General features: G+C 42.0%; 1 protein-coding gene across 1 annotated transcript; it reads left to right on the forward strand.

Annotated features, from left to right (window-relative positions):
* Nucleotides 1-404: 404 nt before the first annotated feature.
* Nucleotides 405-8,851, forward strand: LOC113588417 (uncharacterized). The gene is made up of 7 exons (XM_035532339.2): nt 405-914; nt 1,189-1,303; nt 1,645-1,753; nt 5,855-5,960; nt 7,220-7,321; nt 7,596-7,710; nt 8,056-8,851. The coding sequence occupies exons 1-7, from the start codon at nt 851-853 to the stop codon at nt 8,165-8,167; spliced, it is 723 nt and encodes a 240-aa protein (XP_035388232.1). The 5' UTR covers nt 405-850; the 3' UTR covers nt 8,168-8,851.
* The last annotated feature ends 17,453 nt before the right edge of the window (nt 8,852-26,304 follow it).

Below are 26,304 nucleotides of genomic sequence, written 5' to 3' on the forward strand. Positions count from 1 at the left end.
ACACAATAACTATTACTCTCCTGGACACATTTAGAGCCTACAGCACACACACGTTCACACACTCACACCTTTGCTCTAGGAATCATTTCCCTTGCCGACTCCAGCAAAATCTCACTCTGTACAACGTCGTCAGATACATGAATCCTCGCCATGTGTGAAGAACTCTATACATGTTTTCCCTCAGTCATATATTTCCCAACAATGTGCATTATATATGCTGAGTTTCACTGTTCATTCAGGTTCATTCAGGTTGTAGTGTATACATTGAGGTATCCTCTACAGACCTAATAATTCTGTATGTGAATGTCTGAGGGTCGTAGAGGCTGTCAGACAGGATTAAGAGGTGATGTAATATCAGTCTCTCAAAGCACTTGATGACTGTAGTCATTCATGTCTGTAGTCAATCAAGGAGATATTCAGTTGTTTGGGAACTGGTATGATGACAGCGTTCTTGAAACAAGCAGACACCATTATCACCACATCACCGTTTGTAATATTTTTTAAAAACATCAGCCTCATTCATCCCCTTGGTACCTATCACAATAACACTGCATCTTTTAGTAAGTCCTCTCCTCAATCCCAGACTTGTCACAGAGACCAAATTTGGTCATCCACACTTCCTGCAGCTTCTCATCATTTTATTACCTTGACATCACAGCGGCAGAAGGTTTATACCGGGAACTATGTTTCAAATTAGAACCATAGGGGATTTCAGACAGAGAAGCAGCTCTGTCTCCGAGTATAAATGCAGAGGTGCAGCTCATTCCTCACTCAGCTCCTCTGTCCTGTAGTACAGGGCCCACTCTGACCTCACAGTCTCTCTCTGTGTGAAATCAGCCATTCTGCTAGAATGAGGAACCTGTGTGCTCTGCTGTTTGTGCTGCTGCTCTGTTCTCTCCAGCTGGTCTCTAGTGGTGAGTCTCCATCTCTCTGTTATATGATGCATTTCTTACACATTTTGGAGATGCTCTAATCCACAGTGATTTACAATTTCCAGGTAGGCAGGTCGAGTGATAGGAGCTTTTTCCAAGGATTATTATTGGTATAACATGGAGCCCAGACAGGGACTGAACCCAGTCCCTCACAGGGGAGGATATATACCTGAGAGGTTATACACTGTATCAACCTTCCTTGAATATACTGGTCTAATAATAACTTTGTCTGGAACTGTTTGCTGATGTCTTCCAGGTCCTCATCTTAACCCTGCAGACTGCTGTTATGAACTGACTCAGATGAAGTTGCCCCTCAAACGCATCGTGTCCTACAACCGGACCAGAAGCGATTGCTCCATCAAAGCTGTGGTGTGAGTATCACCTGCTCTGAGAGGCAGCACACGCCTGCTACAGCCCTTCATATATGTAACACAGTCCACACACTGCATCTGTGAACCATTTCTGGAATCAGGTTTGGATTTCCTACTGAAACACTACAGTGAAGGTGCTGCAGCAACAACATTAAGAGATGGTTTTAAAGACTCACATTAATCCCAGTGGGAGAACCCTCCACAGGAAATTATCACTGATAGTGTCATTTACATCAGGAATGTGTGATTTTCCCACACAGGTACATTTTTGCCATCTTGGGTCATTTAGTCCCAGCCTGCTGTATTAACAGAACATTGCTGTACCTTTGTCTCTGTTCCAGCTTTAAGATGATTAGTGGAAAGATGTACTGTGTGGATCCTGCCTCTGATTGGGTCAATGACCACAAGAAAGCAGTGGACCAGAGAACAAACGTACCTGCTACTGGAAACTAAACATCCTCCAAACACTGAAGCTGACCAGCTAAAGGCTGTGAAATACATGAGATTACATATCACATATACATGTGTACATATAACTGTCTGCCATAAGGAGCCATTTATGTTAAATATGTAAATACTGTAGGCTTTCCTTTTTCTAAATTAATAATAAAGCTAATTTTCCTACAATGTCTTGCTCACTGTAATTTATGCTTTATTGAGTTGGAAATACAGAAAATACAGAAAAAGAAAAATGTCATTTTAAAGAGGTTCACCATAAAGCTGAATTCCTTTTGCACTTGAACCAGTGAAAGCCTTTCCTGGTGTATGAGGAAACCTTAACCCTAAATCTAACCCTAACTCTTACCCTAACCATAAATACCAGAAAACAACAGTTTGCTGTACCAAGCTCAGAAATCACTCTGAATCATCTGGGCCCCTACACTGTACTCAGACTAAAACATTATTAGTCATTATTGTTGATGATTATTATTCTGCAGATACCAAAACACTGATGTGAGAGTGGAGCAGATTAAATGTAATAATACTACTGTTCCTAAACCAGCCCTTACAGACTGTTGTGTCTGCAGACACGTCAGTGTAAAAGGTCAACTGTAACTCACCGGCCTCTACTGGTGTTCATCAGTTCATCTTTGTTTCATTGACGTTTAGTTGGATTATGTTGTGCTAGTTTATGTTCATGTGGGGTGTTTTAACTCAAAAGGTCAAATGAATTAGAAACAGAGCAATTTATTTCATTACATCTACTTCAAAGTCTTTTTAGAGCTACAGAAATCCAGAAAAAAAAAAAAAGCAAAAATACTCTGACTGACTTTTGGAAAATCTTGCATATGAACTCTAACCGTAAACATACATCCATACACATACTAATTAAGCCTAAACCAACACAGGCAGCAAAATGATGCCCACAATCAGAAATTCTTAATAACAATTCATTTTGACTTTGTCTATCCAACAACAACATTAATAACATTAACATTAATAACAAAAAATAAATAAGTAAATAAATAATAATAATAATAATTTTTTGAATAAGCACCTTTCAAGACAACCAAGGACACTGTACAATGTACCAGCACACAAGGCTCCTCCACAACTTGGGGCCAGCAACACCAAATGTACACAGCTTGGAGTGAAGAACCTTTAGCAGAAGGAAGTCAGAAGAGTAAATGCTGGAGAATAAGACTGAAGCAAACTACCACGTGTTACGGCCCTGTTGCAGGCAAAAAAATAAATAAAAAGGAAGCACACAACACTTCTCCCCTAACTCCCTAATACAAAAACAGGACAGTAAACGCAAAACACACCACCCACCCTACAACTCCAAACAAGATCAATAGTAGTTAAGATACACACACATCAGTTCATTGTCCTGTCAGCCATTCAGGTCGTCTCTTTGCATATATATATATATATATTTCACATATATAGAATATCTATATTTCTCTATGCACCCCTGTTTTCTTTTCCTCCGTTTGGACAGAGCGCTCTCAACCATTTCACTGCGAGTTATACTGTGTTTGACTATGTATGTGACAAATAAACCAAACTTGAAACCTGAAACATATGGAAAAGATAAGTCACATCTGCACTCTCTCACTGGCCACTCTTAGATCACCTACATGTGGACAACCTATAAAAACAAACTTCAAAGCACAACAGCACATATGACAATCTCATAACACCCCAGGACATAACACCAAAATTAAGAGAAGCAAGACCATGCGAAACTTCAAAAACCAGCACTAGTATTTTGTATTGTACACGATACAGTACAAGGAGCCGATGAAGATGTTTCAAAATTGGACTAATATTTCCCAGTATTAAAAGATTATTTAGCACTCTAATGAGTGGTAAAACCAGCGGAACATCCAAAATGTGTCCTTTGTTATGAGTGTCTTAAATAACAATGGGTCTGTAATAGGTGGCTCACAGTGCCAGCTGTTCATCACCAGAAGGAGCCGGTGGAGAAAATTTTCTCTTCTCCAGTTAAGGTTCAGGACAAATGAAGAGTACAACACAACAAAATACGTTCCTAAGAGAGGATAGCAATTCCTGCATTTTCTAGTCATATTGCAATACTAAATCATACACAATCATTTCACCAATATAATATATTCTGATTTTGCTACAGTGGCCACACCCCTACCTAACAGCGTCACAAAGGCCACTGTTAATGTGCATTACATGTGTGCTAAGCTTGCTGGTAAATGTGTGTAAATTGGGAATTTTCAAGTAGGAATTTCCCCACAAGAATGTTGTAATGCCCCAGGGTCTCCTCAAGCTAGGATGGCCACTGGGTTTGTAACATGTCACGAATTAGACTTGATTAATATAACAGACTTCCCAGTTCAAGAGTTTGTCCTTATCTCCTCCAACCTATGGGTTTACTTTACTTAGAATGAGTAATACCTATCAAACAACTATTACTGTGATACGTTAAGACATCAAACAAAAATGATCATCAAACATGAAAATGAACAGTTTTTACTTTAAGAAAGAACACAGTAAATCAGCATCACACCTGCCCTTATTATAAGACACCCCTTTTTCAAACCCAGTCCTTTAATTTTGGGAGTCTGTAACCTTGTTAAGTGGCGTAGCAGGTTACTGTCCACACGCGACAAAAACGTTGCAGGCTCGAGCATGAAAAACAGAAAAACAGTGGCCCCTTCACTCAGTGAGCAGGAAATAATAAAGGAAATAATGTCTAAGTGAAGATTCAGGTATTTATGGGTGCACATTACTGTCCTTTTTGCTCTCTGTCCATTCTGCGAAGTAACCTCTCCTAGCACAGCACACACGGAGGAGCCTCTCAGATCAATCCTGTCCCTTCTCCGAGACTTGCACCTCAGATCTTCCCACACACAGGGGGGTTATCAGCAATTCCAGCTGCGTTATCTTCCTTGAAATGATACCCCTCGGACGTGAACTTTAACTGTCCGACCAGCTGAGCGAGTTGGCCGTAGTTACTTTTTAGCTCTTCCTTCTCTACGCCACCGACTACCAGCGACACTAACTGGTCATCATGGACGTTTTTGGGCTGCGTAAACCCTCATCTGGCAAAATTCTCTCACACACTGATTTAACTAGTACTGATTCTTCATCTGATACACTGTTTGGTCACTTCGCTGTTTTACGTTTTGCTTCCTCGCCTCTTCCTCACCTCTCTCTTCCTCTCTCCTGCTCCTTCCCACGTCACCCGTGAAGAAGTCACGGGATTGGATACTCCACAGAACAAAGTCAGGATACACAGCACATTAAATTTCTCCATACAGTATTGTGTTACCCATTACCAAATACAACATGTAACCCATTTATAAAATAAAATTCCACAAAACACAACTATTAAAGGAACTATTACTATCTTTTCATTATATTTTCACTGGGCTACATTGTCCTTTGTCTTTCTTGTCTGCTCTATGAGGGACAGTCTTCCCTCGTGTCTCAGTCTCAGAAAAGAGTTCCCCCCTCTGTCAGTTGTTCAACAGGAAAAGAAATCTGTAGCAGGCAGTGTTCCTGCATGTGTTTTCTGCCATTTTCTGTGTTTCTGGTGTCGTGGTTAGAGTTGAGGTCCCTGACATGCGTGGACTCTGGTTTTCTCCCTGGACTAGACAAATCTAGTGCGCTTCAATCCCTTTGTTTCTGTTTGGATGAGGCTGAGGATCCGTGCACGTATTCCCATCCCGTCTGCTTGGGTGAGATTCCTGCTCCCTTCCTCAATTAACGGTGTCACCAAGGCGTCAACCCCCCTCACCTTCTACTGAACTTGTTTTCTAGATTTCTTACTATCCCTGTAGTGTAGCATGAATCAGAATCAATCAGGTTTACAGTCCAAGTATGCGGACACACACAAGGAATTTGATTCTGGCTGCTGTTGACTCAAGCAATACAAGAAATATACCTACAATACACAATATACAAACAATATACCTACAATACACAATATACAAGCAATATACCCACAATAAACAATATACAAGCAACATCTGTAGTCAAAAGTGAATGTTGTGTCAGTTGTATTTAGTTTGTGGTTGTGTGAAGTACCCACTTTATGTGGTGGTGAAATAATGTTCAACTCTAAAATCGCAGGCGGCCACTGAGACGCACACAGTGGGTCTGGAAGTCCCTGTGTCACAGTGGAACCTGAATGTCACATCTCATGTTCATGTTCCTCCTCCTACCCACATCAGCACAGGTACCTTCATTACTGTCCACAAAAATAACAACTGGGTGAGAATAGCATTACAAAAATAATAATGACCAAGATTTCTTTCCCTCTCACACCCACACACACCCACACAAACACCCAAACAAAATGGGACTGGGACTACAGAAACCTGAACACTGCTATTTCTTTATCTTTCTCTATATATTATTTATCTTTCTCCATGACTGCAATGTTGTGTCTGTTCCATTTCACTTCCTGCTGAATGGTAGTGATCAGAGATTTGTAAGACTCTGTCCTGTACACTGTGGAGTTGAGAATTCCCAGTGGTACCAGAAGATTTAGCTTCCAACTGAAATCAAAGGTTATCTCCACAAGAACTACAGTCTGGTAGTTCCACACCAGGACACCAGATGCCTCACTTTCTTATAGTATTTGGACTTAGTGGTGGTAGAGAAGAGACCGACCAGAATGATGTCATTTGCAAATGTAATAAGTTTAACACAGTCACTGTTAGAGGTCCAGTCATTTGTGTAATGAGAGCAGAGTAATTAGAGAACACAGGCCTGTGGAGCACTGCTACTTCCTGTTGGACAGGAAGTTGTGGATCCAGTAGCAAACAGGAAAGCACACATTGATCTGCCTCCATTAGACCTGAGACCATAAGGGATGATGGGATTAAACACAGAGCTAAAATCTCCAAACAGGACCGTCCAAGTGTTGTAGGTTGTAGTGTATATATTGAGGTATCGTCTACAGACCTAATAATTCTGTATGTGAATGTCTGAGGGTCGTAGAGGCTGTCAGACAGGATTAAGAGGTGATGTAATATCAGTCTCTCAAAGCACTTGATGACTGTAGTCATTCATGTCTGTAGTCAATCAAGGAGATATTCAGTTGTTTGGGAACTGGTATGATGACAGCGTTCTTGAAACAAGCAGACACCATTATCACCACATCACCGTTTGTAATATTTTTTAAAAACATCAGCCTCATTCATCCCCTTGGTACCTATCACAATAACACTGCATCTTTTAGTAAGTCCTCTCCTCAATCCCAGACTTGTCACAGAGACCAAATTTGGTCATCCACACTTCCTGCAGCTTCTCATCATTTTATTACCTTGACATCACAGCGGCAGAAGGTTTATACCGGGAACTATGTTTCAAATTAGAACCATAGGGGATTTCAGACAGAGAAGCAGCTCTGTCTCCGAGTATAAATGCAGAGGTGCAGCTCATTCCTCACTCAGCTCCTCTGTGCTGTAGTACAGGGCCCACTCTGACCTCACAGTCTCTCTCTGTGTGAAATCAGACATTCTGCTAGAATGAGGAACCTGTGTGCTCTGCTGTTTGTGCTGCTGCTCTGTTCTCTCCAGCTGGTCTCTAGTGGTGAGTCTCCATCTCTCTGTTATATGATGCATTTCTTACACATTTTGGAGATGCTCTAATCCACAGTGATTTACAATTTCCAGGTAGGCAGGTCGAGTGATAGGAGCTTTTTCCAAGGATTATTATTGGTATAACATGGAGCCCAGACAGGGACTGAACCCAGTCCCTCACAGGGGAGGATATATACCTGAGAGGTTATACACTGTATCAACCTTCCTTGAATATACTGGTCTAATAATAACTTTGTCTGGAACTGTTTGCTGATGTCTTCCAGGTCCTCATCTTAACCCTGCAGACTGCTGTTATGAACTGACTCAGATGAAGTTGCCCCTCAAGCACATCGTGTCCTACAACAGGACCAGAAGCGATTGCTCCATCAAAGCTGTGGTGTGAGCATCACCTGCTCTGAGAGGCAGCACACGCCTGCTACAGCCCTTCATATATGTAACACAGTCCACACACTGCATCTGTGAACCATTTCTGGAATCAGGTTTGGACTTCCTGCTGAAACGCTGCAGTGAAGGTGCTGCAGCAACAACATTAAGAGCTGATTTTCACACTCACATTAAGCTCAGTGGGAGAATCTTCCACAGCGAATTATCACTGATATTGGCATTTACATCAGGAATGTTTACTGTGATTTTCCCACACAGGTACATTTTTGCCATCTTGGGTTATTTAGTACCGGCCTGCTGTATTAACAGAACATTGCTGTACCTTTGTCTCTGTTCCAGCTTTAAGATGATTAGTGGAAAGATGTTCTGTGTGGATCCTGTCTCTGACTGGGTCAATGACCACATGAAAGCAGTGGACCAGAGAACAAACGTACCTACTATTGGAAACTAAACATCCTCCAAACACTGAAGTTGACCGGCTAAAGGCTGTGAAATATATGAGATTATACATCACATACACACAGTACACAAGTAAATATAAATGTGTACCATGAAGAACTATGTTAAATATTGGTAACATTCTGTAATTGGTGTTCTGGACAGGCCAATAAATGTTTGGCATTCTAGCGGCCCCTGCTGGCTGAACAGAAAAACACAGTAGGAAGTAGTGAGACAGGAAGTGTTCAGGGAGAGCACATTGGATTGAGTGCTACAAAATCCACCATAATCTGTTTATTACTAGTTTAGAAGGACAGTGTTATTCCCTGTGAGTAATACTATTTTATTATTGCTCATGTGTGGCTTAAGTGGATGTTTGGATAATGAAGTTGAGATGATGTCTATCACTGGTTGTTGAATCTTCACCAACTGTCGAGTGGTAAGGATGGAAAGTGTTCGGGTTGCTGACTATAGAACAGCATATGCTACAATTAATAGCAAATATATTTATTTATAATTCTACGTAAGCATTATTGATTTGTTTGTATTTTCAGTTTTACACCATTCATATGATAAAATATTCTGAAAATCACATTGTGGATCCTGAGAATCGTTGTATGGGGTTGTTTAGTTTCATGGACAGCTGGATGCAACATTTAGTGATGCCAGTACAATCAGTCTTTTCTATTTTTTAAAATAAAGCTCATTTTCCTACAGTGCATTACCTGTTATAACTTAGGATTTATTGAATTGGATGTATACAAAAAATGTAAACTATATTCAACATAATGGTGAATTCCTATTGCACTTAAATCTGCTGGCCTGCGTGCTATTAACTGGCTACCCAAGATCAACACACATCACTTTCAACATGACACTAGTTGGCTAAGCCAAAACTCATAAACCAAAAGACGACAAATAGAAGACACCACACTACTACTGACCCCCCAACAGCTGTGTGTGGGAGAAGTGACACAAGAAGCCACACAAGAAGCAATTCTGCAGGCCATCTTTTTCCAGTCAATCCGAAACTCTCTCACACAAATGTATTTGTACAGGCTTTTACATGTATAGCAGTTCAAAGTGCTTCACATACACAAAGAAAAATGATAAAGCTTATTAAGATATAAGTTACACAACATTAGATTAAACATATAAAGTGTTGCGATAAAGATAAATACAGAATAAATGAAGAATTAAGACATATAAAAGTGCACAGTAGTGTTTAACAGTGCACTGTTACAGGATCTGAGGGAAAAGTGTTTACCCGAGCTGAAAGCTTCACCAAATAAAGGATGTTTTTAGTTTAGATTTAAAGCCACTGGATCCATTTATAAACAGCATCATAGCTACACGCTGCCTCTGCATGCTTAGTATGTCTCTTAGGCAGGATTAACCGACTACATCTGATCTGAGGTTTCTGCTTGGCTCATAGCACTGCAGTGTATCACATAGATACACTCGTCTTACTCCATTAAAGGATTATTAGACCAGTAATAATGCCTTAAAGGTCAACTCTGTAGTATACCAATAGCCAGTGTAAGAACTTAGAAATGAGCGTCATGTGTTCTCTTCTTTTGCTCCTAGTCAGAACTTTTGCAGATGCATTTTGTTGGCCTGTATACATTATATTGAATGTACAACTTTAAAGCCAGCAGATTGGGGATTGAGGAACAACAGCACAAACATGAGCATGAACAAATGACTGCCAAACACTGTTACAAAAGACAAGGGTTTAAATACATATATAAACACGTGATAGATACAGGTGATACAGGGAGGCGTGGCCACAGTTAATAGGGCCATCACAGTCAACACAGTCAACAGACAATTCCCAGAGCACGTCGTGGGCCGTACCATGTGATCTGTGGGAAGGGGAGGGTACCGTTACAGATAAAAGCATGAATGAGTTTCTCTAGGTCTGGTTTTGTCAGGAAATCTTTGATTTTGTTGAGGTTCTTCACGTGATAAAATATTGATTTAGTGATTGATTTGATATGACTGCTAAAACTGAGATCAGAGTCTGTTATAGTGTGCCAATGTTATGAGCTAACCCTGACTTAAAATATATTCTCTGTTTTAGCTTTATTCCACTGCAGAACCTTTTGACCCATTCAGTAAGTGATGGGGACAGAATCAAAGGGACCATAATTATTTGGGGAAGTAAATCCGAGTGTCATCTGTGTGGTTGTGGTAAGGTAGCCAAAATCTTGTAAGATTTGGCCAAGAGGAAGCCTGTATATGTTAAATAAGAGTGGCCCAAGACTCGAACACTGGGGGACACCACACATCACTAACAATCTTTCAGAAAAATTATTTTCTATTTCAACAAAGTAATTCCTGCCTTGTAGGTATGAACTGAACCATTTCAGGATGGTTCCTGAGAGTCCAACCTGCTCCTTAAGTCTGTCTATAAGAATTTTATGGGCTATGGTGTCAAAAGCTGCACTGAGATCAAGCAGTAGTAAAACTGGTACATGTCCCAGAGTCATAATGCAGAGCCTCGCTAGGGAACCTCAGAGAGAGAAAGGGTTACATCTTCCGTGCCGTGACCCTGATGTTGTGTCATGATCGGTGTGGGTGCTACTTCTGCAGGCAGCATTTTTCTCTTGGACTGAATGTCCTGTATTTCACCTTCTTAAAAAAATAATTTTTAAGGGTTTAGCCATGTCACAGTGAAGTACTTCTGGTACTAGAGATTATTAAGTGTTAGAGATTATAACCGAAGGTCTCTTTTATACGCTTTGTGGAAAGTGAAGGCTGAAAAATAGTGTGTACAGTGAGTGTCAGAACGTCATTTCTTTTGTTTAGTAACTGATTGGTTCATAAAAAGTCTACCTGGAATTTCTAATAACTTTATTTCTGTTATTGCTTTTTTTGAGGTATCTACAAAATTTCTAGCATAGGACATAGTTTTGTTAGAGATTTGTTGCAGTCTAGCCCATAAACTACATGTCCCTTACACACATAGCAGTATAATGAAAGCTAACAGAAAAGAGTTTAGCTATTTTATAAATGTGAATTTAATGAGCTGAGAGCTGAATATAGTGCTGCCCAGACATCTGTGCACCCCTTGCAAACTTGTAGGAGTGAAGCCAAAACCCTGATGAGTCACCATGCTCATATGCTATTGCACTGGGGGCTACTCTGAATGCAGCTGTGGAATCCCATAATGAAGGTTACCTTTATTTTGGCAGGACAGGCACAAGGCCAAGTGGTGAGATAGTGAGACTAACCAGCCATTAAATACCTAGAACCGGTGGTAACTGGGGCAACTATGGGTTGTCAGTGAAGTGTTTATGCAACAGCCACTCAAAACTGTAATGACACAGCACTTGTGGGCCCTAGTAATGAAGGAGATGTGGTAGTGAATGGAACTGTGTGTCAGGCACTCATTGATTCAGGATATCAGGCCACAGAAATCACTTATATGTTTTGGAACAAACACCCCCAGCTTTGTTCAATGAGTCCCCACCGATGGACCCACCAATGTGCCCATAGAAGGGACAGCAGACCAGCAGGTGCCATTTTACAGTGTGCTGAACATTGACCTTCAACTCTTTACCTCTGTGTTGAACACTGTCCCACCATTTGTTGTTCCAGAAACAATACAGGACAAATGCCACCAGACTCATTAGCATATTTACATTTAGCTGACACTGGATAAACGTGACTTATTTACTTGTTACTGAATACAACTTGAGCAATTATGGGTTAAGGGCCTTGTTCAGGGGCCCCATGCACTCATTTCTTCTTCTAAGCCCCATTTGCAGACTTCATATAAGCAGTTCCTGTTCAGAGTGACGCAAAGTCACCCTGCATGGTACTCAGCATTGATATCTGTACTGAAAACAAAATGTACGGTAAAACTGGCACTGTTAGGTTTACAGGACACCATAAGGATGTGATCCCCTCCTGGTAAGGAAATAAATATACTGTAATGGGGCTCAAACCCAGGACAGCTAGGTGCTGACCCCAACACTCTGCTGGGTGAGCTACCACGCTTTAACAACGGGGAGGGGGGCCGTGTGCAAAACAGTTAGATCCTAGAACAGCTAAAACAAGAGAATTACAAAGCCATCAGTGGGGAATCCAAACCCAGCCACTTTGTTGTGAGGCAAAGGAGCTACCACTAGACTATGGCGGCCATATAACCACCTGTATATCGCAGTTCAAAGGAATGGAGGATGACAAAATGGGAGGAAAAACGAAACACCACGCCGAGTGTGGAAAAACGAAACACCACGCCGAGTGTGGAAGAAGGAAACACCACGCCGAGTGTGGAAAAACGAAACACCACGCCGAGTATGGAAAAACGAAACACCACGCCGAGTGTGGAAAAAGGAAACACCACGCCGAGTGTGGAAGAAGGAAACACCACGCCGAGTGTGGAAAAACGAAACACCACGCCGAGTGTGGAAAAACGAAACACCGGCCAGTGTGGAAAAACGAAACACCACGCCGAGTGTGGAAAAACGAAACACCACGCCGAGTGTGGAAGAAGGAAACACCACGCCGAGTGTGGAAAAACGAAACACCACGCCGAGTATGGAAAAACGAAACACCACGCCGAGTGTGGAAGAAGGAAACACCACGCCGAGTGTGGAAGAAGGAAACACCACGCCGAGTGTGGAAAAACGAAACACCACGCCGAGTGTGGAAAAACGAAACACCACGCCGAGTGTGGAAGAAGGAAACACCACGCCGAGTGTGGAAAAACGAAACACCACGCCGAGTATGGAAAAACGAAACACCACGCCGAGTGTGGAAGAAGGAAACACCACGCCGAGTGTGGAAGAAGGAAACACCACGCCGAGTGTGGAAAAACGAAACACCACGCCGAGTGTGGAAGAAGGAAACACCACGCCGAGTGTGGAAAAACGAAACACCACGCCGAGTGTGGAAAAACGAAACACCACGCCGAGTGTGGAAGAAGGAAACACCACGCCGAGTGTGGAAAAACGAAACACCACGCCGAGTGTGGAAAAACGAAACACCACGCCGAGTATGGAAAAACGAAACACCACGCCGAGTGTGGAAAAAGGAAACACCACGCCGAGTGTGGAAGAAGGAAACACCACGCCGAGTGTGGAAAAACGAAACACCACGCCGAGTGTGGAAAAACGAAACACCACGACGAGTGTGGAAAAACGAAACACCACGCCGAGTGTGGAAGAAGGAAACACCACGCCGAGTGTGGAAAAACGAAACACCACGCCGAGTGTGGAAGAAGGAAACACCACGCCGAGTGTGGAAGAAGGAAACACCACGCCGAGTGTGGAAAAACGAAACACCACGCCGAGTGTGGAAGAAGGAAACACCACGCCGAGTGTGGAAAAACGAAACACCACGCCGAGTGTGGAAAAACGAAACACCACGCCGAGTGTGGAAGAAGGAAACACCACGCCGAGTGTGGAAAAACGAAACACCACGCCGAGTATGGAAAAACGAAACACCACGCCGAGTGTGGAAAAAGGAAACACCACGCCGAGTGTGGAAGAAGGAAACACCACGCCGAGTGTGGAAAAACGAAACACCACGCCGAGTGTGGAAAAACGAAACACCACGCCGAGTATGGAAAAACGAAACACCACGCCGAGTGTGGAAAAAGGAAACACCACGCCGAGTGTGGAAGAAGGAAACACCACGCCGAGTGTGGAAAAACGAAACACCACGCCGAGTGTGGAAAAACGAAACACCACGCCGAGTGTGGAAAAACGAAACACCACGCCGAGTGTGGAAAAACGAAACACCACGCCGAGTGTGGAAGAAGGAAACACCACGCCGAGTGTGGAAAAACGAAACACCACGCCGAGTATGGAAAAACGAAACACCACGCCGAGTGTGGAAGAAGGAAACACCACGCCGAGTGTGGAAAAACGAAACACCACGCCGAGTATGGAAAAACGAAACACCACGCCGAGTGTGGAAAAAGGAAACACCACGCCGAGTGTGGAAGAAGGAAACACCACGCCGAGTGTGGAAAAACGAAACACCACGCCGAGTGTGGAAAAACGAAACACCACGCCGAGTGTGGAAAAACGAAACACCACGCCGAGTGTGGAAGAAGGAAACACCACGCCGAGTGTGGAAGAAGGAAACACCACGCCGAGTGTGGAAAAAGGAAACACCACGCCGAGTGTGGAAAAAGGAAACACCACGCCGAGTGTGGAAGAAGGAAACACCACGCCGAGTGTGGAAGAAGGAAACACCACGCCGAGTGTGGAAAAACGAAACACCACGCCGAGTGTGGAAAAAGGGAAAACAAAAGGATGCCACAGGAAGAATGGCAGCCCCGATGCACTCGGGAAAACCAAACTCTGAAATAGAATTATAAATAAATATATTTGCTAGGAAATGTAGCATATGCTGTTCTATAGTCAGCAACCCCAACACTTTCCATTCCTACCACTAGACAGTTGGTGAAAATTCAACAAAATATACTTCATCATCATCTCAACTTCATTCCTCTTTTGACCACAATTTCTTGCCAACTCTTGTTTTAATGGAATCTGTGTAAAAGACCAAAACTGCTACAGTGTCCCAACCTCCACACGAAATGCAGAATTAGACAGTCTGGCCTTTACTCTCTTATACAAAATGTTGTAGGTGAATAACTATAATATATAGTAGGTTACTTTCGATGTGTCTGTGGCAACTGACAATAAATCACTCATGTTTTTATCTTTTAGCTTGAAAGTGTATCGTGTTCTTTAAAATATTTTAAATAGTCCAGTTTTCTTTCTTGTCAGCAACAGGTGTTTACAACAAGTGTTTACAACAGGTGTTTACAACAGGTGTTTACACTGCTGTAGAAGTAGCAGCGTGAAAATGAATCAGAACAAAATCCAAAAATAGAACTCCTATAATGAAGGAATGAGCCTGTAAAAATACTTAAGCACAGATATTAAATATGACTGTAGATTTAACCCAGAATATATAGATCTAACATGAGCTGCTCACAGTGATGTAGGATGCTGTTGTATTAATTTTGTCCACAGTACATCACACAAACACTAGGCATTGTTTGACAAAGAAAATTCACACAAGACGTGTAACTCAACAAGTGCTCCATGAGTTTCTTCTTGGTGCCCTTATTTTCATATACGTGTATAATTATATATAATTGTTTCACTTTGGCCAGATCATCCACGAACACGGTTTTAGTTTTCATTGCTTACACCCACGTCACCACTAATTATTCTGCTGTAGTATCATCTTGGGAAATTTATATGCATATATCTATTGCCTTTTCTTTTCTAAAGTGTTCTTTTCTTTTCTAAAGTGTTCTTTTCTAAAGTTATTGTCTATTTCTTTTGAAAAATATATTTTTCATCAGAAATCTATGACTGAAAATCATACTCAGGTATTTTATGGCTTGGTGCCATTTATGTAATCTTTCCTGGCATTTCTCCTGCTCTGGGTTGGGTAGGGAGTCTGGGGAGCTGTTTGTGTCTCATTTTATTTTGGCTTGATTGTCACGGTATGGCCCCTCCCCCCTCAAATGTGTGTGTGTGTGCGTGTGTGTGTGTGTGTGTGTGTCTGTGTGTGTGTGTGTCTGTGTGTGTGCGTGTCTCTGTGTGTCTGTGTGTGTGTCTGTGTCTGTGTGTGTGTGTGTGTCTCTGTGTGTGTGTGTGTCTCTCTGTGTGTGTGTGTCTGTGTGTGTGTGTCTGTGTGTGTGTGTGTGCGTCTGTGTGTGTGCGTGTCTCTGTGTGTGTCTGTGTGTGTTTGCATGTCCGTATTGCCACGCCCTCTTGTGTTGTGCACCTGATCCTTGTTGTGTGTAATTGTCATGAGAGTGTTTATAAGTCTCGTGTCGTATCGTCAAAGTTGTCTGTGTTTGACCCACGTAGTGTGTTTGTGTGTGTGTTGAGTTTGAGTTGTGCTCTCTTTCTGGTGACGTACTGTTTGACCTAGAACACTGCATAAAGAAATAATATGGCCATAAAACTGAAAATATGAGGTCGAATTTTAGAAATGTACCATATTTTCCTTTTCTCATGTGAACCAATTGGTTTGGTGTTTGAAATAAGTTTACAAAAGTGTTTTGTTCCCCAAAGCAGTGAAACCTATGAATGAAGTAGTATAGAAATGTGAAATAAATGTCTAAAACCACATGGTTTACTGAGTAAAAGTATGTCTGTCACTCTACTTTCACCAAATCTTATATGGGCTGAAATAAAACGTGACTGAACAATGACTTTATATTACATATCAAGCTTCATGCAGTAGCAATAAATCAAGCTGCATGTGTGCAAGTGAAAAATGTATTACAACTATAACCAAGAAAATGGCAAAAAACAGAAAAGTCTCAGCTGCACAGAACAGTATTCAGTATGGCCAAAACATATCCATTCATCTGTACTACACTATCTTACTTTCACACAAACTTTAACAAGGTAAAGTTTTAGTAATGGACAGTCAATTCTAGAAAACAAAATTCTAAAATTCTAGAATTCTTTGAATAAAAGTGTCAGCTAAATGCCATAAATGTACATTTTATTATTGATCCTGGATAGCTGGTTAATCCTATTATTGATTTCATTGATCCTGGATAGCTAGTTAATCCCATTATTGACTGTGTTGATCATGGTTAGCCATTTAATGACTTTGTTAATCTTGGAAAGCCAGTTGTTCCTGTTATTGATTTATCGAGCCTGGATGAATAATTAATGAAGTTCATGGCTTTATTAATCCTGGATAGCCAGTCAGTCAACTTCATTACTGTATTGATCATTCACATGAACATTGATGGCATTTAGTGAATGCTCGTATCCAGAGTGACTTCCAAAAGTGTTGTCGTTATCTTCTCAGAAAACTATCTAGCACTAATCAAAACTTCCTGTATAGTCACTTAATGCTATTGTTGTCTGTATTGATCTTGCATAGCCAGTTAATCACAGTTATGTTCCACTGAGTGTGTTGTTTTTATGTCATCTCTATGTTGTCCATCTCCTGTTTGTTTCGCGTGTTATCTCCTTCTGTTTTCTGGGTGTGCATGCATCTCCTCTACTACGACATTCCCTGTGTATGTGGGACAGTTTCAGATTGACTGGAAAAAGATGGTCTGCAGAAATGCTTCTTGTGTGGCTTCTTGTGTCACTTCTCCCACACACAGCTGCTGGGGGGTCAGTAGTAGTGTGGTGTCTTCTGTTTGTTGTCTTTTGGTTTAAAAAGAAAAAAAAAAGAAGAATACATATACCTATGTGAATCCATCCAAAATATTGTTTGTAGAAATTTTATATTGTTTAACCATTTTAAGAATATATAAACAGGGGTTAATGTACTAGAGCAGTGTATAAGTTCAGTGTAACAAATCGAACTACAGTTCCCGACTATTTCATGCAGGTCTGTGTAGTTTTCTTAAGTGTTGTTCTTGTTTTTAATGCTAAAATAGGAAAAAACAAATATGACCCCTTATCTTTGATCAATGCAGTGTATCAGAAATGAAAAAAACAAGAAATGTCTCTTTTTTATGCACAAGAAAGCAGAAACAATAATTCGCATACATTTTCATTACATCTACAAAACAAACTTTTAATGTGAAATGTCGTTGGACAGCCTGTGAGGTCACTTCCATAAAGTACTCCAATTAAAATAAGAGTCTCAGTTTGTGCTGTGTGCAGAAATAGGATAGCACTGTTTAGCAGCAAGAAATTATGTACAAGCTGCAATATATTTGTGTTATTAGATATGAGTCACGAATGTGTTATATATAATTATATATAATATAGTTATAGATAATTATGAATATGCCTATATCTGCTAATAAAAAAATGTAATGTACATAAACAAATAGCACAGACTGGATGTCTGCAGCATTACACTGATCCTGGTCATGTCATAACATTATAAATGTTTATCTTCATCAATTTGGGCACGTAGGTCTGAGGTCGAAGTTCAAATATAAAGTACCAGTGATAAACTCGGTCAAGTTCAGTAGTTCCATGTTTAGGGTCCTGTCATCAAGCCTGTTAATGAGGAACGCCCCTCGTTTCGCATGTGCTTCACAAGTGCCAAGTAATGTAAAACAAAATTCATAATCAGCTGCATCTTTCTTTCAGGATAGATGGTTCATTTAATAATTTTGAGGGGTTTTAATACATTAATCAAACAGTAGCATCAGAGAGGTGGAAGCATATTGAACTATTGCTAGTTGTGAGACAACTGTTCAGATATTCAGAAAATGACAGGAATGTAAACCATAAAAGGAAACTATTTGAGTGAAGGTATGTGTATCCTACTCTATCAGAATTTTACACGGTATTTAAAAATAGCATTTAAACATTAGAAGTAAAACACTATTTGTCATGGGCAGTGGTAGCACATAGGTTGTAGTACTTCATGTATAATCAGAAGGTTGCTGGTTCAAGCCCCACCACTGCCAAGTTACCACTGTTTAGTCCCTGAGCAAGACCCTTAACCCTCAAGTTGTACTCAATCATAATTGTAAGTCACTTTGGATAAAAGAGTAAGCTAAACGTTATGGAACACTCCCTTTTGGTCACATGGTATGGCCTGCTGAGTGCAGTGGGAGATCACACTGTCATCTGTAGCCATGCACATGTTTAGCACACACTTGCACCTGGTTTAGTGTCGTTGTTTCTATGTATTTAAACCCCTGTTGGGGTGTCTGTGTGTTTTTGATGGTCTTTGATTCTGTTTACGTTCGTGTTGCACATTATGTTTGTTTAATTAACGTCTGTCTCCGTCGAGGGAGTCTATGTGTCCTACTCCTCGCTGCACTAACATTTTATTACATTCAAAGTTTTTTGGGGCGTGTGTGATGTGGTGATGAACGGTAGCTGCTCTGCACAAGATAAGAAAACTGCATAAGTGGGCGGGTTCATTATTCCACTGATATGAATGTGGCTGGGTGTTTTAATTGAAATCAAACTAATGACTGTGGAGTGGAAGTCGACTGATTTACAAGAGAGAAAGAGAAAAGTCTTAAATGTTTAGCTAGATTGTAATAAAATATATTAATTATTAAAAGCCTAAACCAATAATAATCTCTGTTCCAATTACCGAAACATACTGTTAATGTGTGGTTTTGGATCAGTTTTGACTAAAACAAGGGTCGAGTAAAGCCATGCTTTTTTAGAATATGGCTGTTTGTATCCTTCATGGCGATAACACATTTTAACCTACCTTGCCACTTCCACACCTGTTCAGTTCATTATATAATTATTGTGCCCTTGATTAGCTAATGCGTGTGTAGGCTAACCAAGACTCCGAGAATAAAGGCACCACACAGAGTTCATGGAGCGATGCCACATAACGGCAGTCACCAGCCCTGCTTCTTGAGATATTCCTTCCTTTCTGCAAAAAGGTCGATCTCCAGGAACAAGACTATTGACCATTATTGCCATAGAATAAAACACGTTTGGTTTGCAAAAGAATTTCTTTATCACGTTTTACATATGAGTCATGATCAGTCCTTCCCATGTTCCTTGTTCCGTGTTTTTCAATTCCGTTCCTTAGTTTCGTTTTCTCCGCCCGTCCTTTGATTGCTTGCACCTGTCCCTCGTTTCTACCTTTTGGTTCTTGTATTTAAACCCTGTCTTGAAGTGCATGTTTTTGCTGTTCATTTTAGTGTTTGACTGTTACGCTTGAAGGTTGAAGGTTGGTTTGTACTCCGTGTTTCTCTAGCCTGCTTCCCCGTTTGCGTTCGTGTGTTTGTTTTGTTTACTCATGTTTCCCCGTATTCTCGTGTTGGCTCTATGACCCTGGAATGCATTAACGACTCTGATTTTGGATTTGCACATAAAAAATCTCACTCTTCTCCGCATATGAGTCCGCCTCCTTACCATTCAGCGTTACAATATGGTATTAAGTATAATTGTGATACAGTAGGCTACCCATATAGCTTTTACTTAAGCAGTTATGTTTTACACTCCTGTCAACAACTGAAACAATAACTTGATTTGTTTCCCCTGATGCAACTGTTTTATTTATTGTACATTAAACATTTCTAAAAACATTTCTAAAGTGGCTATGTAGCTGTGGGAGCACAGGCTCTACTGGTCCACCATGGCATTCTGTTGGTGGGCTCCGAAGTGTCATTAGCTGTTTCATACTAGAATTCTCACCCTGTCTCCTTAGGCCCTCATTATCTAAATGACATTATATTCTGCATCTTATGCTCAGTCAGGTCCAAAAAATCTGCTATGTACTATAATGAACTGAAGTGATTTGGTGCTGGGGTAGTTTATCAGGGGAACAGATCAGCCTCAAACAGGTTCACTGAGCTCCTTTGTTGCTGAAAAGCTGTAACAGTGTCAATGTGTAGACTACCTAGGACTGAATAAACTACTGTTCAAGTACTCATACCCCCTCCCCCTGGTTCCCGCTGCGCTTGCATGGGTGAGGGGAGCTCTGCATTTCACTAAATTAGATTTACGCAGTGCTTTCAACCTGATTAGAATCAGGAAAGGAGACTAATGGAAGACCCCCTTTAGTACATGCTCAGGGCATTACGAGTACCTAGTCGTGCCGTATGGGTTAGCCACAGCGCCTTCGCCATTTCAAGCATACATAAATGAGGTCCTAAGGGACTTTTTGGATAGGTCAGTCATCGCTTACATTAACGAATCCTAATCTATTCTGCCTCTTTAGACCAACATGTGTGCAATGTAAGAGCGGTGCTCCGTACACTCTTATGTAACCACCTATACTGTGAGATAGAAAAGTGAGAATTTTACTGCAGTGCGGTGAACTTTCTGGGGTATATCATAAATGGGGGCAGTGTAAGAACGCAGCCTGGCAAGGTAGACGCAGTAAAGGACTGGCCAGGACCTCAGACATGCAGAAAATTGCAATGCTTCCTAGGGTTCACAAACTTTTACAGGAGGTTAGAAATCCTTTAGCACCCTGGCTAGGCCTCTCACGGACTTACTTAGAGGACAAGCCAAACGGTTGAACTGGGGAGAAGCGGTAGAGAGGGCATTTGTTGACCTGAAGACTGCCTTCTCTCCTGTATTGCAGCAACCCGATCCAGGGAAACCTTTTATCGTGGAAATGGATGCCTTTGACATTGGATGTCTCAGATAAAAGGGAGTAAAGAGAAGCTAGGACCAGTAGCCTACTTCTCACGGAAACTTCTCACAGAAATGTCTATCTGAGCGGAACTACAGCATTGGGGATAGAGAACTCCTTGGAGGAATGGAGACATTGGCTAGAGGGAGCGAGACACCCCTTCACGGTTTTCACCGACCATAAAAACCTGGAGTACCTCCAGACCACTAAGAGGGTACATGCCAGGCAGTTTCGGTGGTACCTTTTCTTCTCCAGGTTTGATTTTTGTGTCACCTACAGGCCAGGAGAGAAAAACATAAGGGTGGATGTGCTTTCACAGAAACATCAGGCCAGAGCCCAATCAACCAGCCAGGAGCCGGTCCTCGCCTCTTCATGCTTCCTGACCACGGTCGCGTGGGACTTAAACCGCACCGTAGAAGCTGCTAACGCTCACCCCACTGCCCACCAAACCAGCTGAAGACTTCGGGGGGATCTTATCACCCGGGCGCACGCCTCATTAGGAACGGGAAATCCAGGGTTGACGCGCACGGCACAATTGCTGAGCGCAAGGTACTGGTGGCCGGCCATGCAGAAGAATGTAGCTCATTACGTAGCATTGTGTTCAGACTGCGCTCACAGCAAAACTCCATGCATCCCTCCTGCAGGTAAGTCACTTTCTCTGCCTACTCCCCAAAGAACGTGGTTTCATATTTCTATAGATTTTGTTACTGGTGTCTGAGGGGAACACTGCTATCATGGTGATAATAGACCGCTTTTCCAAGATGGTTAGGTTTATCCCATTGAAAGGACTTCCTACAACCTGGGAGAAGGCAGACCTACTATTCCGCCATGTATTCTGCCAGTTTGTATTATCTGAGTATGTTATTTCGGACAGGGGGGCTCAATTCACATCGCAAGTATGGAAGGAGTTGCTCAGAAAGTTGAACATCACCGTTAGCCTGACGTCAGGCTACCACCCCCAGGCAAACATCCAAGTGGAGCGGGTTAATCAGGAGCTGGGCAAATTTCTACGCCTTTATTGCCAACAGCATCCTGAGACGTGGAGTACCAACCTCACATGGGCTGAGTATGCACAGAATTCCCTGTGTCACGCAGGGGGGAAACTAACCACCTTCGAATGTGTGCTAGGTTACCAACCTCCACTCTATCCCTGGAACCCCCCCCCTGTTGGACCAACCGGCAGTTGAAGAATGGTGTAGGCGCAGCGAACGAGTCTGGGAGGAGACTCACAGGCGGCTGCGTTCGGCAAGAGCGGCTTACAAGACAAAGACAAACTAACCACCTTCGAACGTGTGTTAGGTTACCAACCTCCACTCTATCCCTGGAACTCTCCCACATCGGACCAACCGGCAGTTGAGGAATGGTGTAGGCGCAGCGAATGAGTCTGGGAGGAGACTCACAGGCGGCTGCGTTCGGCAAGAGCGGCTTACAAGACAAAGGCAGACAGGAGACACCGGACGACTCCGTAGTTTGACATGGGACAGAAGGTTTGGGTGGCCACTAAAGATGGCTGGGCAGGCCCTCCTGGTAAGCTGGTTCATGGTCCATAACCGGACATGTGAATGAGGTGTCATACCAGATAGGTTTACTGGGGTCGAGTCATGCACCGAGGGTCTTCCACGTCTCCACCCTGAAGCCGGTGGTGGAGGGTCCACTCTCGGGGAAGGACAGCGCTTCGGGGGTCCTGCTGCCACCACTTGAGGTTGAGGGTTAATCTGTTTATAGGGTTCGGGCATTGCTCGATTCCCAGAGAAGGAACTCAGGATTGCAATACCTTGTGGACTGGGAGGGGTACAGCACTGAGGAGCGAAGCTGGTTGCCAACCTCCCAGATACTGGACAACAGCCTAATTACCTCCTTTCACAGGGAGTACCCGATGAAGCCCGCTCCTCGTTGGCTGGGCCGGCCGGGCTCTAGGAGGCTGGCGGGGTCTTCGGGGGGGGAATTCTGTCCCGGTTGGCCAGTCTCCCAGCAGTAGGGAAATGCCCACTCTGGTCCGGAATCATAACAAACACCTGCCTCGCTCCAAATCACCCACATACTGATTATACCCACCTGTTCCTTATGTATTTTCCCACTATTTCAACCCACAGATCATCGAACCGCTACTGTTACATCTGGAAAATAAAGAGCTTTATTCGTCAGCCACGCCTCTTGCTGTACACTAATAGTTGCACGATAATTACGCACACATACATATACTCCTAAAAAAGCCAAAACCTAACTTTTACTTTCTTAAATATTCAGGTTTGAGGTGTATTAACACTTTGGATTGACCAATAGCACTGTGGTTGTTCAATAATAAAATACATCCTGCCTAATAATTGTGCACATAGTGTAGCTCTCTCCTCTCCTCTCTAAGTCTCTCCTCTCCTCTGTTGTTGTTGTTATTATTATTATTATTATTATTATTATTATTATTATCCGTGCTGTCAGTATGCTTATTTTCATGGTACAGCCCCTCGTCCCAAATGTCTGTGTGTGTCTGTATGGCCACACCCTCCCTGTGTTTCACACCTGCTCCTCATTGTGTATCGTTAGTGTGCATATATATAAGTCTTGCATTTGAACGTGTGTTGTTGATGTTTGAAGCCGGTTAGTCTACTAGCCACGCATATGTCTTTCTTTTGTGTCGCAATAAACGTTTAGTTGTGTTTGACATGACTCGTCCCCGCATCCTGCTTTGCTTCCTTGTGTCACACTCATACTCTCTCCCTCTCTCTCTTTACTCTGAAAGAACAAGAGTGGACAGGAAAGAAATATCTGAACTAGTGATAAGAAAGAATCCTGATCCATATATGAAGGCTAACAGTTTGTACATGAGGATGAGACTATCGTAATGGCATTATGGGATCTTCACTATCAGTATTTGCTCCTTCTCTCCCTCACCTCCAAGTCACCTCTCTCTCTCTCTCTCTCTCTCTCTCTCTCTCTCTCTCTCTCTCTCTCTCTCTCTCCCTCACCTCCAAGTCACCTCTCTCTCTCTCTCTCTCTCTCTCTCTCCCTCACCTCCAAGTCACCCCTCCCTCTCTCTCTCTCTCTCTCTATCTCTCCCTCACCTCCAAGTCACCTCTCTCTCTCTCTCTCTCTCTCTCTCTCCCTCACCTCCAAGTCACCTCTCTCTCTCTCTCTCCCTCACCTCCAAGTCACCTCTCTCTCTCTCTCTCTCTCTCTCCCTCACCTCCAAGTCACCCCTCCCTCTCTCTCTCTCGCTCTCTCTCCCTCACCTCCAAGTCACCTCTCTCTCTCTCTCTCTCTCTCCCTCACCTCCAAGTCACCTCTCTCTCTCTCTCTCTCTCTCTCCCTCACCTCCAAGTCACCTCTCTCTCTCTCTCTCTCTCTCTCTCTCTCTCCCTCACCTCCAAGTCACCTCTCTCTCTCTCTCTCTCTCTCTCCCTCACCTCCAAGTCACCTCTCTCTCTCTCTCTCTCCCTCACCTGTCAGCATCCTCAAACTCACTCTCTCTCTCTCACTCTCTCTCTCTCTCTCTCTCTCTCAGGGTGAACATGAAGAATATTATCAGAACACAACTGTTATTTCTTGCCATGATGTTCAGAAATAGATTACTGACAATTTCTTATTGTCAACACATTATTCAATATGTTCTGACTGGTAATTATTACATCAGTAAAAACTGACAGTTCTTGTGCAACTCTCTCCTGTACTTATATACTCTGACTAGTTATCATTTTCTCACAGCTTACTTTTCATTTTTCTTGGGTTTCCCAAAAAACTGCTGCATATCTTTGCCACCGTCCCTCTTACTCATGACTTACTGTGAATAAACGCTGACAAAAGCTGACTAATAAAAATCTGCTTTCACTTTTTCAAACTGACATTAATAATGCTGTTTATCATAAGCAGGTACAACTACACAGGATATTATGCAAATATGCAATAAATTAAAGCTGCTACTCTCTACATGTTCACATGCACTACAATGACTAACACATTACTGAGACTTCAAGTAAGATTACTAACAAATATAACGAAATCTAAAACATTAACGTTAGTTAGTTAGTTAGTTGGATATGACCGTGACCACTGTTGGATGCTGCATGAATGTGTGACTAATTAACTTCCCAGGAAATTTAGCTATGACAGCTAAAGTCAGTAGTGATGATTGATTGATTTTGCATTCACAAATTGACCCATTCTCACCAAAAATGTCTGTTTTGACATACAATTACTGACACTTTTTAGTAAGATATTATTTCTACAATTACAATTTCAGCACAAAACGATGTATTGATATTAACGTTACCTTTTCCTGCAGGTCAGAGACATTAGGAGTTTTACGTTTTACAATAATAAGTGTCTCATCTACAACAGATAGGAACATTGACAGCTCCTAACATGGGTGGAATAAATGTACTTTTTACCTCAGTATATTGGGGGAGGAGGGGGGAGATATTTTGAGCATATCATTTTGTGACTATGGCCTTATAAAACTGCCCTGTATAGGAAAACCATTTTCCTTCTTGGGACCAGCAAAACATTTTTTGGCAAAAAAACCCAAAATGGTTTCATAAAAAACCCAACCAAACAAAGGGTAAACATGTAGAATTTTTGTTACTGATACAAAGAATACACACATAACCGATGTATTACCTGAATGCCCTGAAAACGCGCATAAATGTGGAGTTTGTGGAAGGTCTTATGAACAAACACACACACCCCTACAAAAGTTTCCTTACTGAGATAGTGAGGATACCCTTTTTAATAATGAGAGTTTGTTTTGAGGCACTGTGTTATTTTATTAAAATAGAAAACACTAAGTTCACTTTGTAAAATATAGCTCACTTTGTATTAGTAATCTCATACAAGACAATTACTATCATATAGTGTTATGTCAATGATCATTTTTAAACCTGATTCTTTATGTAGTGTAGTAGTGAGTATTTGTGAAGCTAATGTATTTCCACTACTGCCCATCAGAATGGAGAAACAGGTCTGCCATGGCTTTCCCAAAAGCATCACAGAGCAAAGATGATCTTTAAATGGCAGAGCAAGTATTACTCTAAACAATCTCTCTCTCATTTAAGATGACCTCAACATTGTGATGGTTTTGAGATATGGGGACCTGAGCAGTTATCAAACCTGAACATCAAA

This window comes from Electrophorus electricus, chromosome 16 (assembly GCF_041902795.1).
Source record: "Electrophorus electricus isolate QZ-2024a chromosome 16, ASM4190279v1, whole genome shotgun sequence".
Classification (NCBI taxonomy): domain Eukaryota; kingdom Metazoa; phylum Chordata; class Actinopteri; order Gymnotiformes; family Gymnotidae; genus Electrophorus; species Electrophorus electricus.

Bases quoted from the DNA above. Each gene is read 5' to 3' on its own strand.
- LOC113588417 (XM_035532339.2), top strand. From the start codon at position 851: ATGAGGAACCTGTGTGCTCTGCTGTTTGTGCTGCTGCTCTGTTCTCTC. The intron at 915-1,188 runs GTGAGTCTCCAT...GATGTCTTCCAG, and splicing joins TCTCCAGCTGGTCTCTAGTG to GTCCTCATCTTAACCCTGCA. The intron at 7,322-7,595 runs GTGAGTCTCCAT...GATGTCTTCCAG, and splicing joins TCTCCAGCTGGTCTCTAGTG to GTCCTCATCTTAACCCTGCA.